The sequence below is a fragment of the Chrysemys picta genome, chromosome 1, assembly GCF_011386835.1.
Source record: "Chrysemys picta bellii isolate R12L10 chromosome 1, ASM1138683v2, whole genome shotgun sequence".
In the NCBI taxonomy this organism is placed as follows: domain Eukaryota; kingdom Metazoa; phylum Chordata; order Testudines; family Emydidae; genus Chrysemys; species Chrysemys picta.
Genome location: NC_088791.1, coordinates 136,256,591 through 136,269,856, shown reverse-complemented (window position 1 = coordinate 136,269,856; position 13,266 = coordinate 136,256,591). Strand labels below are relative to the sequence as shown.

General features: G+C 48.1%; 1 protein-coding gene across 9 annotated transcripts; it reads left to right on the top strand.

The window, feature by feature from the left end:
- Positions 1-35: 35 nt before the first annotated feature.
- On the top strand, positions 36-9,942 carry LOC101948630 (zinc finger protein 501-like). 9 transcript variants are annotated; one of them, XM_042841223.2, is made up of 5 exons: positions 103-282; positions 2,229-2,314; positions 2,407-2,502; positions 2,901-3,031; positions 6,308-9,942. In XM_042841223.2, the coding sequence occupies exons 4-5, from the start codon at positions 2,965-2,967 to the stop codon at positions 7,825-7,827; spliced, it is 1,587 nt and encodes a 528-aa protein (XP_042697157.2). In that variant the 5' UTR covers positions 103-282; positions 2,229-2,314; positions 2,407-2,502; positions 2,901-2,964; the 3' UTR covers positions 7,828-9,942. The 9 variants fall into 9 exon arrangements, with proteins under 9 accessions (XP_008171632.4, XP_065440453.1, XP_042697229.2 ...); XM_065584381.1 differs by lacking the exons at positions 2,229-2,314; positions 2,407-2,502 and adding an exon at positions 4,413-4,476 and having other exon boundaries at positions 39-282; XM_065584371.1 differs by having other exon boundaries at positions 2,229-2,502.
- The last annotated feature ends 3,324 nt before the right edge of the window (positions 9,943-13,266 follow it).

Genomic DNA, 13,266 nt, shown 5'->3' with positions numbered 1-13,266 from the left:
CAGAGTGGGACAAGACAGGATGCAGGAGCTGCCAGTTTAGGAGGAGGCGGGGAGGAGAGATGAACGAAACAGGAAGGTTCCCAAAGCCTGGGGAGTGAAGGGTTAACACGACGGAGCTCCTCCAGCTCCTAGAGGGGCCCGACCGGGAGCTCTGCTTCCAAAGCTTCCTGTGCCCGGCCGGTGGGTCCCGCAGAAAACTGGCGTCCGCAGCGGCTGTACCGCCCGTGCCCCGAGCGCAGCCCGGCCGGGCCATGCCGAGCTCGCCTGCTGCCCGCCGGAGCGGTGAGTGCAGGGGCGGGAAGAGCCTCCCGCGAGGGCAGATAGCGGGGCTGGGGCCAGCACACAGCCCCCGGGGGTAGCAGTCACCGTCCCCGGGACACAAAGGAATCGCAGCCTGAAGTGGGGGTGGCAAGGGAAGGGACAGCGAACTAGCCCGCAGCTGCAGCCCTGCGGGGGCCCCTTTAAGCCACCGGGCAGGGGCCGGAGGCGGGGGCTGCCCCGTGTGTGCAGTTGCAGGCCAGGAGCGTCTCCTCCCCCGGAGGAGTCGTCGCTCTGCCTAGCTCCCCCAGCTGGGTCCCTGAGCTGGCGGGGCAACCAGCTCACAGATGGCACTTGCGGGCCTGCAGCTCACGGGGCCCCTCTCCAAGCGCAGGTATGTGTGTGCCTGACCCCGGGCGGCGGCGTGGGGCGGGCCGTGCAGCCCCGCCAGCTCAGGGGGTATCTGCTGCTGCAGCCCCGGGGAATCTGCGCTCTGGGAAGGACGGAGGGCAAATGTCACCCAGCAAGCAGGAGGCGGCAGTGGGGCTGTGCCCCGACACACTGTGTGGTCACTCATCGGCAGTGGCTGTGGCCCAGTGGGTGACTCTCCAGTGGCAGAGCTGGTGTGTGGCTCCCAGCGTCCAGGCCTTCTCTTACAGTGTCTCCTGCTCTTTCTGGGGTCTCCATCTGCCCTGTTCTCTGCCTTTTTTCTCTCCTCCACATCTCTGCTCTTTCATCTGCAGGGGCAGGACAGAGCTGAGCAGAATTCTTCATGCTGAACTGACAGGAAATGCTAGTCCCCAGCAGCTTCCCAGGCCAGGGGAAGGCCTGACTCATGGGAGACAAGGGTGGGAAAGTGTCAGTAACGGTAGCTGGAGGGTTGCAGACTTTGTAGCTTGTGTAGGCCGAGCTCATTGCACACACCAGGGACTCTTTCATCCCTCCAGTTTCCCCCACAAGCTCCCTGTGTGCCACCCTCCTGTCCCCCTCTATCTCAGGCACTCGCTGCAACCTCTTTACCCCCTCCCTCATGCCTGGGGTCTGGTTATTCCCCTTTCTTCCCTTCTCACCATGCTGCCCCCCACCATTCCCCTCTGCCACAGACTCTATAGGACAAGAAACAATGGGCTTACATTGCAGCAAAGGCGGTTTAGGTTGAACATTAGGAAAAACTTCCTGTCAGAGTGGTTAAATACTGGAATAAATTGCCTAGGGAGGTGGTGGAATCTCCATCATTGGAGATTTTTAAGAGCAGGTTAGACAAACACCTGTCAAGGATGGTCTAGATAATACTTAGTCCTCCCTTGAGTGCAGGGGACTGGACTCAATGACCTGTCGCGGTCCCTTCCAGTTCTATGATTCTGTGTGCCCCCCACTCACTCCTCTGGCGTATGCCAAGGTCTCTGTGTTCCTCCCCATGTCCACTTCCCTGCATACCATCGTGTCCCATTCTCTACCTCTGCACTATGCCAGGGGCTCTGTGTGTGCACCCCCCCCCCTCCATTTTGATCTTGCTTTGCTCAGCCAATAATATTGATGCAGAAATATGATGTCATTCATTTACTGATTTTTGTTATGTGCACAGTAACATAGCATCTGAGTTCATAGCATAGATTAAATGCATTCTGATGTGTAAGGGCCTGATTTTCAAAACGACAGAAGCCCACAACCATATATAAAACTGAGAGCTTCATTCAGCTAACAACTGTGCATGCAAAACAGTATTTCAACGGGCAATGCTCTGTTGGTATGCATAGTTGTGGTGCATGCATGCATGATTATACTGTTGAATTTTGGTCTGTCCACAGTATGCAGCATAAACAGCCCTCTTTCTTGTATGGACCCAGCCAACTATTAATGACTCATAGATTTTAAGGCCAGCTGGGACCATTGTCATCATCTAGTTTGACCTGTATAACACAGGCCATAGAACTTCCCTGAACTAATTCCTGTTTGAGCATATCTTTTAGAAAAACATCCAATCACCCACCTGCTAATGGCCCATAGTTGAGGAAACATTTGGCCAAGAAGATGTATCTTGCACTGTGCTCTGAAGGTCAGTAAAGTCAAGCTGTGGTGTGACACTGAAGAGGAGCATTTCTGTAGCTGTGACTCTTCATCCTAAGACATGCTGTTTCCTATCTCCAGGAATGCAAGTGTAACAAAAGCAAAGTGAGAGCAGAAGTACTCCAGATGATCTGAGCTGTTGTAGCAGGGCATGGACAGAGAGAGACAGCCATTAAGGTAGCTAGATCTCTACAGATAAAAAACCACCACCATGAATTGCACCCAGAGGAAGATGGAAGCTAGTGGAGAAATGGAGAATCAGAAAGTGAAAGGGGGGAAAAAGAGCCTGTTTCCTCTCATTCATCTGGCATATCTAGGGCCCTTCAGATTTCACTGCCGGAGATCTACATGGGAACCAACGGGCATAGTCCTATAGGACTCTGAAGTTACCCACATCACAGATGAAATATCCAGGGGATAGAGAAATCCCCTAAGATATAACCCAAGGACAGCACAGCAGGTATCACTGTGAATTACTCCCACAGAGACCATTTCTCCAGCTGAGACTTTGGGCTTCAAGTGTCAGCATGAGACTGAAGCAAAAGATGCTGAGTTTATAATCCTTGTGATTTCAGATCCTGCTGAAGTATGGTGATGTCTTGTCTGTTTCTTCTGTGAGGAGAGGGATATTTTAGAGGAATGGCAGAAGGAGCTGTATCAATGCCTGAGGGAGAAGAATATACAAGGTTGGCTTCACTGGGTAAATGTAAGTTTTCTTTCTTTTATTCCGAGCTGTGTAAACTCTGAATTATCTGGATTTTCTGTCTCTCTTTAGCATTTATATGCTTCTCCAATAGTGTAGTATCTGAGCTCCTCACAATCTTTACTGTATGTAGGCTCCTAACATTCCATGAGGGCAAGGCAGGGCTATTATCCCCATTGTACAAAGGAGGAACCGAGGCACAGAGAGGCTAAGTGACTTGCACAAGGTTACACCGGATCCCAGATCCTAGGCTTGTGCCCTTCTACTGGACCATCCTTCCTTTCCCTGTCCTCAGGGCCTCCATTAGCACGTTTGGATTTATTAAAAGTACACATCTGCTCCAGCAGAGGGTACTGGTGTAAAACCATTTACATACTTTTGTAACAAGCTCTCTGGGACCAACAACAGAACATAATGTCTCCCGATCTCATTTCCCACAAACAGACTATAAAAAGTCCCAAACCAAAACTTTTCGGGGAGGGGGCCTACAAATATCTCCAATAGAACAAAGAGAGTCAGAGCTGTGGGTTGTGGATCTTCAGGACTCAGTGGATGGAGCTATTCCTGAAAGCCCCTCACCAGGTGAGTAGTAATAATCCAAGCTTCCTCAAGTGAAGTGACAAGATGGAGACCCTTTCTAAGCTGCGGAACTGGACTTCCTTTATAGGATTCACTGTGTCTTGGCCAATGCCTGACAAGCCTCTACATCTCTCTCTTAAATCACAGTCCTCCTTACCTGTTGTGAGTCAAAGGTGTAACTCCGTTGATTTCATTAGCATTATGCCAGCAAAGAATTTGGCTCAATCTTTCTGCGTCCATGATTATTTCATTTGGGGAATGGAGCCTTAATATTCATCTTTCCCAGCCCCTAACATTTGTTTTGGGGCAGGGATTTTCTCCTTTCATCCAGTTTTCGTGCTGAAACACTGAACTATTCAGATAACATCACATTGGGAGGGTCCCATGGTTGTGCTCCCTAGGTGGAGAGATCCGTGTAGGATATGAGGCAACACAGTTCTTCCCTAAGAGCATGCTGCATGGAGGGAAACTCCCCTAAAGATTGTTGCCGGAAGAAGCAGTCAGGCACAGCTAGTTTGAAGAGAGACAGCTTTCCCTTGCAGTCAGTTCCCACTAACGCAGAAGTGGAATCTAAGATCACGTAGCTACTCCCACCAGTATCACATCATGTATTGTCATGCGACATATCCCTCTTTGAACAAAAGACTTCCATCAGGGATGGCAGCATAACTGGAAAAGTGTGATATGAACCATGTAGTAGTAAGTTCCAATAGCTTTGCTAACTTAGTCAATGCAGTTTAAATAGTCATATGATGCATTATAATGTTTAGGCCTTCAACACTGTTTCTTTCCCATTGCTGAGAAGCCAGGCTGCCTTCTTATTGCGTGATCCTGAGAGACTCTTCCCTGTTCAGGATAAACACTAATCAGTGAGTACTAATGATCACGCTGCTTCATACTCACTGTACACATTGAATTCTTCTCCTTAGGTGAAGTCACACTTTAAAGAGTGCTCTGTTAAAGACCATGTTCAATTATTGCTAATATGAAACCTTTACCTCAATATCCTCGAGTTCCCCATCGCCAGTAGTATTCCCGAGATCCCATATGACACCAAGCTGTGAGACTGAGAGACCATCAAAGATTTTTAAACAATCAATGAAGATTTTGGAGTTGAAATGAGACTGAACTCTCCTTTCTCAGTGAAGTTCCCCTTGAGACAACTGGGATCCCAGTCTGGAAAGCAAAGCCTTTTCTGATGGCTCTAGACTTCCCCAGGAGCATGTAGAGAATGAGGTTCTACTGTTAGGGGGCTTATTCCTTCACCCTCTCACTTCCCTGGTCCTTCTCGCATGAACAGAGAGCAACAATACCCGAAGTCCAAAGGCGCAAACAATTCAATGTTTATTGGGGTGAACTTCCAGCAAGCATGATTCCAGTTTCCTTCCTCAGTGTCCCCCTTCCCAGCTCTGACACCACAGAGCCTTGCCTGTTTCCCTGTTTCCATTCCCTGTCCCCATTTCCCCCCCCCTTAGCAAAACATGATTCCAGTTCCCCCACCCCGAGTCCCTGTTCCCATTTCCCCCCCACCACCACTTCCTGATTGACTGCAGACTATATAGTAAAACTTGAGTTCTGCTTAGCTATACCTTAACCAATCATTATACTGAAATTTAACTAATCAATCCTAACATACTGTAACATGGTTATTTAACCAATTATATTCCACCATCTTAATTAGTTTACACCCAACAAAATTAATTATACACCAGACAGAAACAATTACAGAACCAGACAGAGACCATGCAAATAAACATACAAAACAATACAGAAGTGAGGATTCCACAACTACATCTATACAGACATAAGGGTTTTCCAGCTGTGTCTATTGATAAGTAAGTTCTTACCAGACAGAAAACTATCTAACTAAATTTCCTTTTACATGTTCTAGGCTTTTCCCTTTCTCTGGAGGTGATAGATCGGATCACCTTCCTAACAGCCCCAGATTGCCTTATTTCCATGTGACTAGTTTGGCATGTGAGGATGTGACCGTTCACTTCCCAGCTTATGGCTGCCTCTGCTGCTTAGCCAAAGGCCTTAGCCTAAGAACAGGGCCTCAGACTGTCACAGTATGAAAAGGCCCTTACACAGGCAGACAGTGATTTTGATTCTTTCTTTTATACCTCTATTACTAGCTAAGTGATAAGAATACATCTACATTCTTAAAGTATAGGCCTTTACAGACAGGCCTGAATATCTATATCCTAACTACACTCTCTCTGTGAGAGTGATCCTGAGAGTTAATTTTAGTTTTTCTTTCACAACAAAACTCTGCTATTCACAAACACTGCAATGGGGATTGAAAACCCAAGCAGATGAGGCTTGATGCTCAGAAGTGTTGAGTCCCCACGGCTCCAATTGGCTTCTGGAAAATCAGGCCCCAGAAGTCTCAAGTTGGGCACCCAAAGTTAGTGGACACTTGAAAAAATGGGCATTTTCCTTTTTCTCCTCTCACCAATGTTTATGATGAAATATTTCATTCTCCCTTAAAGCAGTTTCACCTGTTCTAGCACCACCAGCAGCCCTGGGACATGCAGCCACTTGCATAATGTGCCGGCCTGAGTTAGTGCCTTCTGGGGTAATATCCTGGGGAGGGATGAGGGACTTCCTCAGTCACATTGTAATTCTGGGAATGGTTAGTGGTTTCCCTCTAATAGCAGCACAGGAGGTCACATCTGGATTTTCTCCTCCTCCTTGCAGGTGGTGGGATCCTGAGCAGAACTGAGAAGCATCACAAAGAAGGTTGTGAGAACCTGAAGCTGCTGGGAATGTTATTGGGGAAATCAAAAGAGAGATTTTCCCAGAGACCTGACCAGGAACCTACCTGCAAAAGGCAGCACAAGTCACAAAAGCAGAAGGGAAACACAGCCAGGGATGAGGGAGGTACCGCAAGGAGACATGAAAGAACTTTCAGGGACCTGCGCAAGCCCCCTGTGCCAGAGAGGTCAGAGACAAGTGAGGGACCATGCACATATCCTGTGTGTGAGGAAAGCTTTGAGGGGCAGAGAAACCTGAATAGCCATAAGAGCAGCATTCACATGGGAAAGAAAATGTATAAATGTAGGGCCTGTGGGAAAAGCTTCAGGCAAAAGCAGGAGCTCTCGGCACATGCGAGAGTCCATGGAGCCGAGAAACCCTTCCCCTGTGCTGAGTGTGAGAGAAGCTTCAGTCGGCTTTCCCATCTCACTGTGCACCAGAGAACCCACACGGGGGAAAGGCCCTTCTCCTGCCCTGAGTGTGGGAAACACTTCAGCCACCTCTCAAACCTCACTAGACACCAGAGAACCCACACAGGGGAGAGGCCCTACAGCTGCCCTGAGTGTGAGAGGCGCTTCAGTAACCTGAGCAGTCTCACCACCCACCTGAGGACTCACACAGGGGAGAGGCCCTTCACCTGCCCCCAGTGCGAGAAGAGCTTTGGTGACCAGTCTAATCTCACCACCCACTTGAGGACCCACACTGGGGAGAGGCCCTATGTGTGCCCTGACTGCCAGAAGAGCTTCAGCGACCAATCGACTTTCGCCAAGCACCAGAGAACCCACACGGGGGAGAGACCCTACCCTTGCCCCCACTGCGAGAAGAGCTTCATCCATAGATCCCACCTCACTACGCACCAGCGGACCCACACAGGGGAGAGACCTTACAAATGTCCTGGCTGTGAGAAGCGCTTCAGCCAGCTCTCCAACGTCACCACCCACCTGAGGACCCATTCGGGGGAGAGGCCCTACGTCTGCGCCGACTGTGGGAAGAGCTTCGGCGACCAGTCGAGTCTGAGGAAGCACCACCGGACCCACACGGGCGAGAGACCCTATCCCTGTCCCCACTGCGGGAAACGCTTCAGCCAGCTCTCCAATCTCAACACCCACTGCAGAACCCACACCGGCGAGAGGCCGTACATCTGTCCGCACTGTGGCAAGAGCTTCAGCGAGCAGTCAAACCTGGCCAAGCACCTGAGAACCCACCTGGGGGAGAGGCCCCCCCCTTGGCCCCACAGCGAGAAGAGCCTCATGCACGTCTCACACCTCTCTGCGCACCAGAGAAACCACACGGGGGAGGGGGCCTACAAATGTACCGACTGCGACAAGATCTTCAGCGAGCAGTCAGACCTGGGGGAGCACCTGAAAGCCCACCCGAGGGAGAGATCCCACAGCGACAAGAGCTTCATCCAAAAATCATCTCTGGTGAAATTTCAGAGGCTTCCTCAGAGATTGAAACCATAGGAGGCTGGAATGCTCCTCTCCATCAGCTTCCCTCTCTCTGTGTGTGTATAGTATGTGCACTGGAGGAGAGGGAGTTATAGAGAATCTGAGAAATACACTCAGCCCATCCACTCCCAAAGCCATCACCACCTCCCCAGTCTGGTGGAGGAGCTCCTGAATAATGGGAAGGGGCTTCACCAGTGGCCATTCCCTTACCAGGCTGTCCTGGAAGAGTGTCAGGAGGCTGCACATGCTGTCCCCATCCCACCCACAAACCCATTCTGTTTCCCTACTCCAACTTCCTTGCAGTTGTTCTGTGTGGTAGGGGTTGGCCTCCTGAGGGTCTCTCCATACTGTGTTGAGAGGTTTTGCTGAGGTGCGTTTGGCATTCCCCTAGGGTTGGGAGGGGCATAAGTGAAAATATCAGTTGAGGTTTTTATTTCAAATCTGATTCTGCTCTGAAAAGTGACTCTGTAAAAAATGGTATTGTGAGGTTCCGTGTTAATTGTCTTTCAGTGATTTGAGATCAAATTTGCTCCATTTACTGGTTAAAAGATGGTTATTCTAACTGTTAGCCCTGCAGAGTCAGCATGGAATATGTGAGTGAATCAGGGTTCTTTCTGGTTTGTACATCATCATTGTCATTGGTCATAAAAATTCTGTGATCCAAATTCTGCACTCAGTTATGCTTGTGCAATCTGATCATTTTGTTCAAAGGAGTATCTGAGGACAGAATTTAGCTTTGCAACTGGGACTTCATTTACAATTTTGTTGATGCACAAACCAGAATAGAATCCAGCTAACTCTCCCACCGATTCAGTTCGCTGCCCTGCAGTGCTAAGACAAGTAAAGAGCAGTAAAAACTTATTTGAGTTATTCAGGTCAGCAGCTGGAATGTCTCTGAATACATGCAGGGAGCAGATATGTGGGGCAAGAAGGTGCCATTTTTACATAGAGACTTTTCAAAGTAGAAGCGCGCTGTGGGCGCAATCCAACATCACATTGAAGTCAACAGGCGTTGGACTGGGCCCTAAAAGGTTTAATATAGATCTTGAAAAGGCAGATCCAGTTGGTCACAGATGTTCCAGTGACAGCAAACGCTGCTGACTAGATTTTTTGTTTGTTTTTAAGTAATATTTCTTGATCCTTCCAGAAGTCAGAATTTGTGGAAGCGCTTTAACCTTCCTGGGGTGCATAATCATTTTCTGTTTTGGAAAAGGGGGCAAACACCGCAAACATCGTGTCATGGTTCGTGCCTGCCCCCATTTTATTGCCCTCATCAGTAGAAATTAGGTATGAAGAAATACCAGTTGCGATATCAGTTTTGTGAATATGGTATCCTTTAAGTCTTTTGCTACATGAATTCTGAGAACAGCGAAGAAGTCAAGGTCTTGGTAGTACAAGAGAGGCCAGCTAAGGCCAGGTCTGCACTACAGACTTATATCAGTATAACTATGTCGCTCTGGGGCTTGAAAAATCCACACCCATGAGCAACTTGGTTATACCTACCTAATCCCCTGTGTAGACAGTGCCATGTCAATGGGAGGGCTTCTCCAACTGACATAGTTACAGCCTCTTGGGGAGATGGATTAACTACACCAATGGGAGAAGTTCTCTCATCAGCATAGGAGTGTCTTCACTAAAGCACTGTAGCGGCAGAGCTGCACTGCTGTAGTGCTGTACATGAAGACAAGCGCTAAGTGTGTGCATCAAATTCATTCCTATCATATTCAGCTACTACTACAGTGGGGATTTCTCCAGTGGGAATTGTGCCTGGCTAAATTCAGCCAGCTATCTGGTGTTTTATATAATGAGATTAGTGCTTATTTTTACGGCTGTTTATTCCCAAATCATTATATACCATAGACTGGGTTTTAAAAAACGGTGTCTCTGCCATTACACCGAGACACAGTTATTCCTTTTTCAGGAAGCCTTTTCTTTCCTGACTCCCACATACAAATGGATAATATGATCCGTATTGGGTTGATACGGCTTAATAAATGTATTCTGACATAATTTCACAGTATGTCAGATTAGAGTTGTATGATGTACATTTATGGTTTGTTTTTACTGACTAAATAGCAAAAAAGAGTTTAAAGAGTGTTCCCATAGGGGGATCGCCCCTTAGGTATTAAATCTGTTGTTTTTGTTTTTATTACTTATATCACATTTAGAAGCCCCAATTGAAACTGGGGCCCCATTGTGTTAGCTGATGTACACATAGTTAGGAAAAACAGCCTCTGCAACAAAATGTTTACAGTTCACATAGACAAGGCAGACAATAATTGGAGAAAAGTTTTATTTTCCCCATTTTACAGATGAAAAACTGAGACACTGAGAGATTCAGACTGAGATCCTCAAAGCTATTTAGGTACCTAACTCCTGTTGAAGGGTCTACGTGACTTGCCCAAGGTCACAGAGAAAGTCTGTGGCAGAGCGAGAAACTGATCCAAGATCATCTCACTCTCAGTCCGGTGACTTAACCCCAAGATCATCCTTCCCCTCTAATCTAATAGTACAGTGATCACTGTGCTCTTGATATAATTGAATGGCAGAGTCCATGCCACACAGTTCTGCTTCAATACACCTTCAGAGCCACTGCTTCTGTGAATCTGCTCTTCAGCTGGGTTGGGGGTATAGTTAATATAAAAGAAAATTAATATAAAGATAGAGGTTGCTTATATTCTAAAAGATAGAAGCCCAGGAAATGTGAAAAAAAATCTGTAGAATGGTTGAAGGAATGGGAAACTTGAATTTCTACTTGGTAATTAAACGACACTACCCATCAGCATGGTCCCAGAGCGGAGAGCCTGCTGGAAATGACTGGAGAGAGCAGGAAGATCTCTCAACTTTTAGATAAAAGGGTAATTTGTACTAAACTACAGCTGGAGGAAGGCCCTCTCTTCCTGGGTGGTAGGAATTCAGCTCCCCTCCTCTAGGCACTCTCCAAGCTCCCCTTCTGGATTAAGGCAATCCAGCGCATTAGACACACCGTATCACAAAGCCTCTCACCCACTGACCCTACCCTTTGCTTGGGGGCTGCGTGGAGCCCCACGTGCATTCACAAAGTGTAGCAGTGATGGCAGCATTCCTGAGGAAGTCAGGAGTTCAAGTGTTTCCTTGCCTGGGTGACTGGTTGGTGAGAGGAAGGTCCATGCCTCAGGTATTGTCCAGCATGTCAGTCATCCAGTCCACCTTGGACACATTCAACTTGCTCTTTAACACAGTGAAGTCAATCCTGTCATCTGTACAAAGGAGAGAGTTTCTACAAGCTCTCTTGGACTCAACGGAAGCTAAAGCCTTCCTGCCACAGCTAAGTTTCCAGATGATGCTGGCCCTTATTTTTGGACCTGAGGGACCATCCTACCACAACAGTTTCAAATTGCCTCAAGCTTCTAGGCCAGGGGTAGGCAACCTATGGCACACATGCCAAAGGCGGCACACGAGCTGATTTTCAGTGGCACGCACACTGACCGGGTCCTGGCCACCAGTCCAGGGGGCTCTGCATTTTAGTTTAATTTTAAATGAAGCTTCTTAAACATTTTAAAAACTTTATTTACTTTACATATAACAATAGTTTAGTTATATATTATAGACTTATAGAAAAAGGCCTTCTAAAAACATTAAAATGTATTACTGGCACACAAAACCTTAAATTAGAGTGAATAAATGAAGACTCAGCACACCACTTCTGAAAGGTTGCCGACCCCTGTTCTAGGCCATGTGGCCTCATGCACTTATGTAGTTCAGCAGCCAGGCTCCATCTTAGGAAACTGCAAAGGGGCTGGCATCAGTACAGCCTCTTGACATGTTAGTTTGGGTACCCATACAAATGTTGGCCTCTCTAGACTGTTGGACAGACCTTGCAAATGCCTGTGTGGGAATTCCATTTGCTCCTCCTAACTTCCATTGAAGCCCATCTCCCTGTGAAATCTCACAGGGATGTCTTTCCCACCTCAGCCAGATTGATGCTCTCTCTTTCTCCACATGCATTTATACAGACAGCAGCTAACAAGTTATATGTGTTGTGGCAAGGCACCTTCTCGGTCTCACCAAACGCAGCTGTTTTTACCCTTGGTGAGACGGGCTTGGGGTAAAATAGTCCCTCTGGGCTGCACAGGGGCAGTCCATTTCTTCTCTCAGCCAGTCTTTAGGGCTTCAGAGTAGCAGCCGTGTTAGTCTGTATCCGCAAAAAGAACAGGAAAGTCCACGAAAGCTTATGCTCTAATAAATTTGTTAGTCTCTAAGGTGCCACAAGTACTCCTGTTCTCTTTAGGGCTTGTTTTTCTCCCTTATGGGAGGGAATGCAGCCTCCCCTCCTGGTGAGGCTCGCTGTCTTGCTGCTCCTTACCTATTGGCAGCTTGATTCCTTCTCTCTCTCCCTCTTTTCCTAACGGGAGGGTTTAAAAAGGTCTCGGGCAGCCCTTAATTGTAATCAGCTGATCCTAATTGACCTCAGGTAACTCCCTCTCAGCTGATCCTAACTGATCTCCAGTAACCCTCTTCTTAGGTGAACCTGATTGACCTGTAGTCACCCCTCCTCAGTTGATAGGGAAGAGGGCCTTTTAACTTTCTGGGAGTATTTTCTACCCCCTCCCTTGCAGCCATCTGTCCTGAGTTTATCACAGTGTGTATTGGAGGAGGGAGTCTTTCCCTTTGGGTCTCAGCGTGCAAGCCCGGGCTGGCGAGTCTCTGTGGCTAGAGCCTGCAGACTCAACATCCTGATATAGAAGTAGTTCCTGGCTCCAGCTCCATGACAGCACTTCCTGTGTTGCTTCTGCTGATTGTGGAATCACATTCTCACCTGGAAGGGCAGAAGGAAAGGGATGAAGGAGATGCTGATGGAGGAGAGAACTTAAGAAGGCCCTGCCTCTATTTCTCCGTCCCTCTCCCAATTACTCTCATTCCATCCCCTCCCACTAGGGACAGTGTCATATTTTATGCTGAGTTTTGGGAGAGATGTAAACACCAGAAAGTAAGCTGTGAGAGTTATTAAAAAATAAGAAAGGTAAGGGGAGATTCTTCCCCAACCCCACCCATCCTTCCAGCTCGGCCAGAAAGAGACCTTTCCTAGCTCAACAGAATCCCTCCCCTAACCTGGAAACTCCACTGTCCCCGTTTCCCTCTCCAAGACCTTCCTAAAAAGAACTGCTACAACATCAGCGTTTGCCCTGACTAGGGGAAACAGAGAGTGAAGAGAGACTAGACTCCCCATCAGGAGAGGCTGGTTTTACCTGCTTCTCAGTGAGGGCCAGGACCTGGGCCAGCACAGTGATCGCACTGTAGTCTGGGTGCATCTGGCTGTCAAAGGAGAAAATCGGAATGTGCAGCTGTAACTTGCTGTACTAGGGCCGATTCCTCCTCTCTTTCCATTGCTCATTCCCCATCTGCCACTCCCGAGAGCTTCAGCTGCCTCAGTGGTTCCTGCACAGTAAAGACAGGCCAGGTGTTGATGAAGCC

Excerpts from the sequence above, each read along its gene's own strand:
- LOC101948630 (XM_008173410.4), top strand. The coding sequence starts at position 2,965 with ATGGCAGAAGGAGCTGTATCAATGCCTGAGGGAGAAGAATATACAAGG. Across the intron at positions 3,032-6,307 it reads GTTGGCTTCACTGGGTAAAT|GTGGTGGGATCCTGAGCAGA; the intron begins GTAAGTTTTCTT and ends TCCTCCTTGCAG.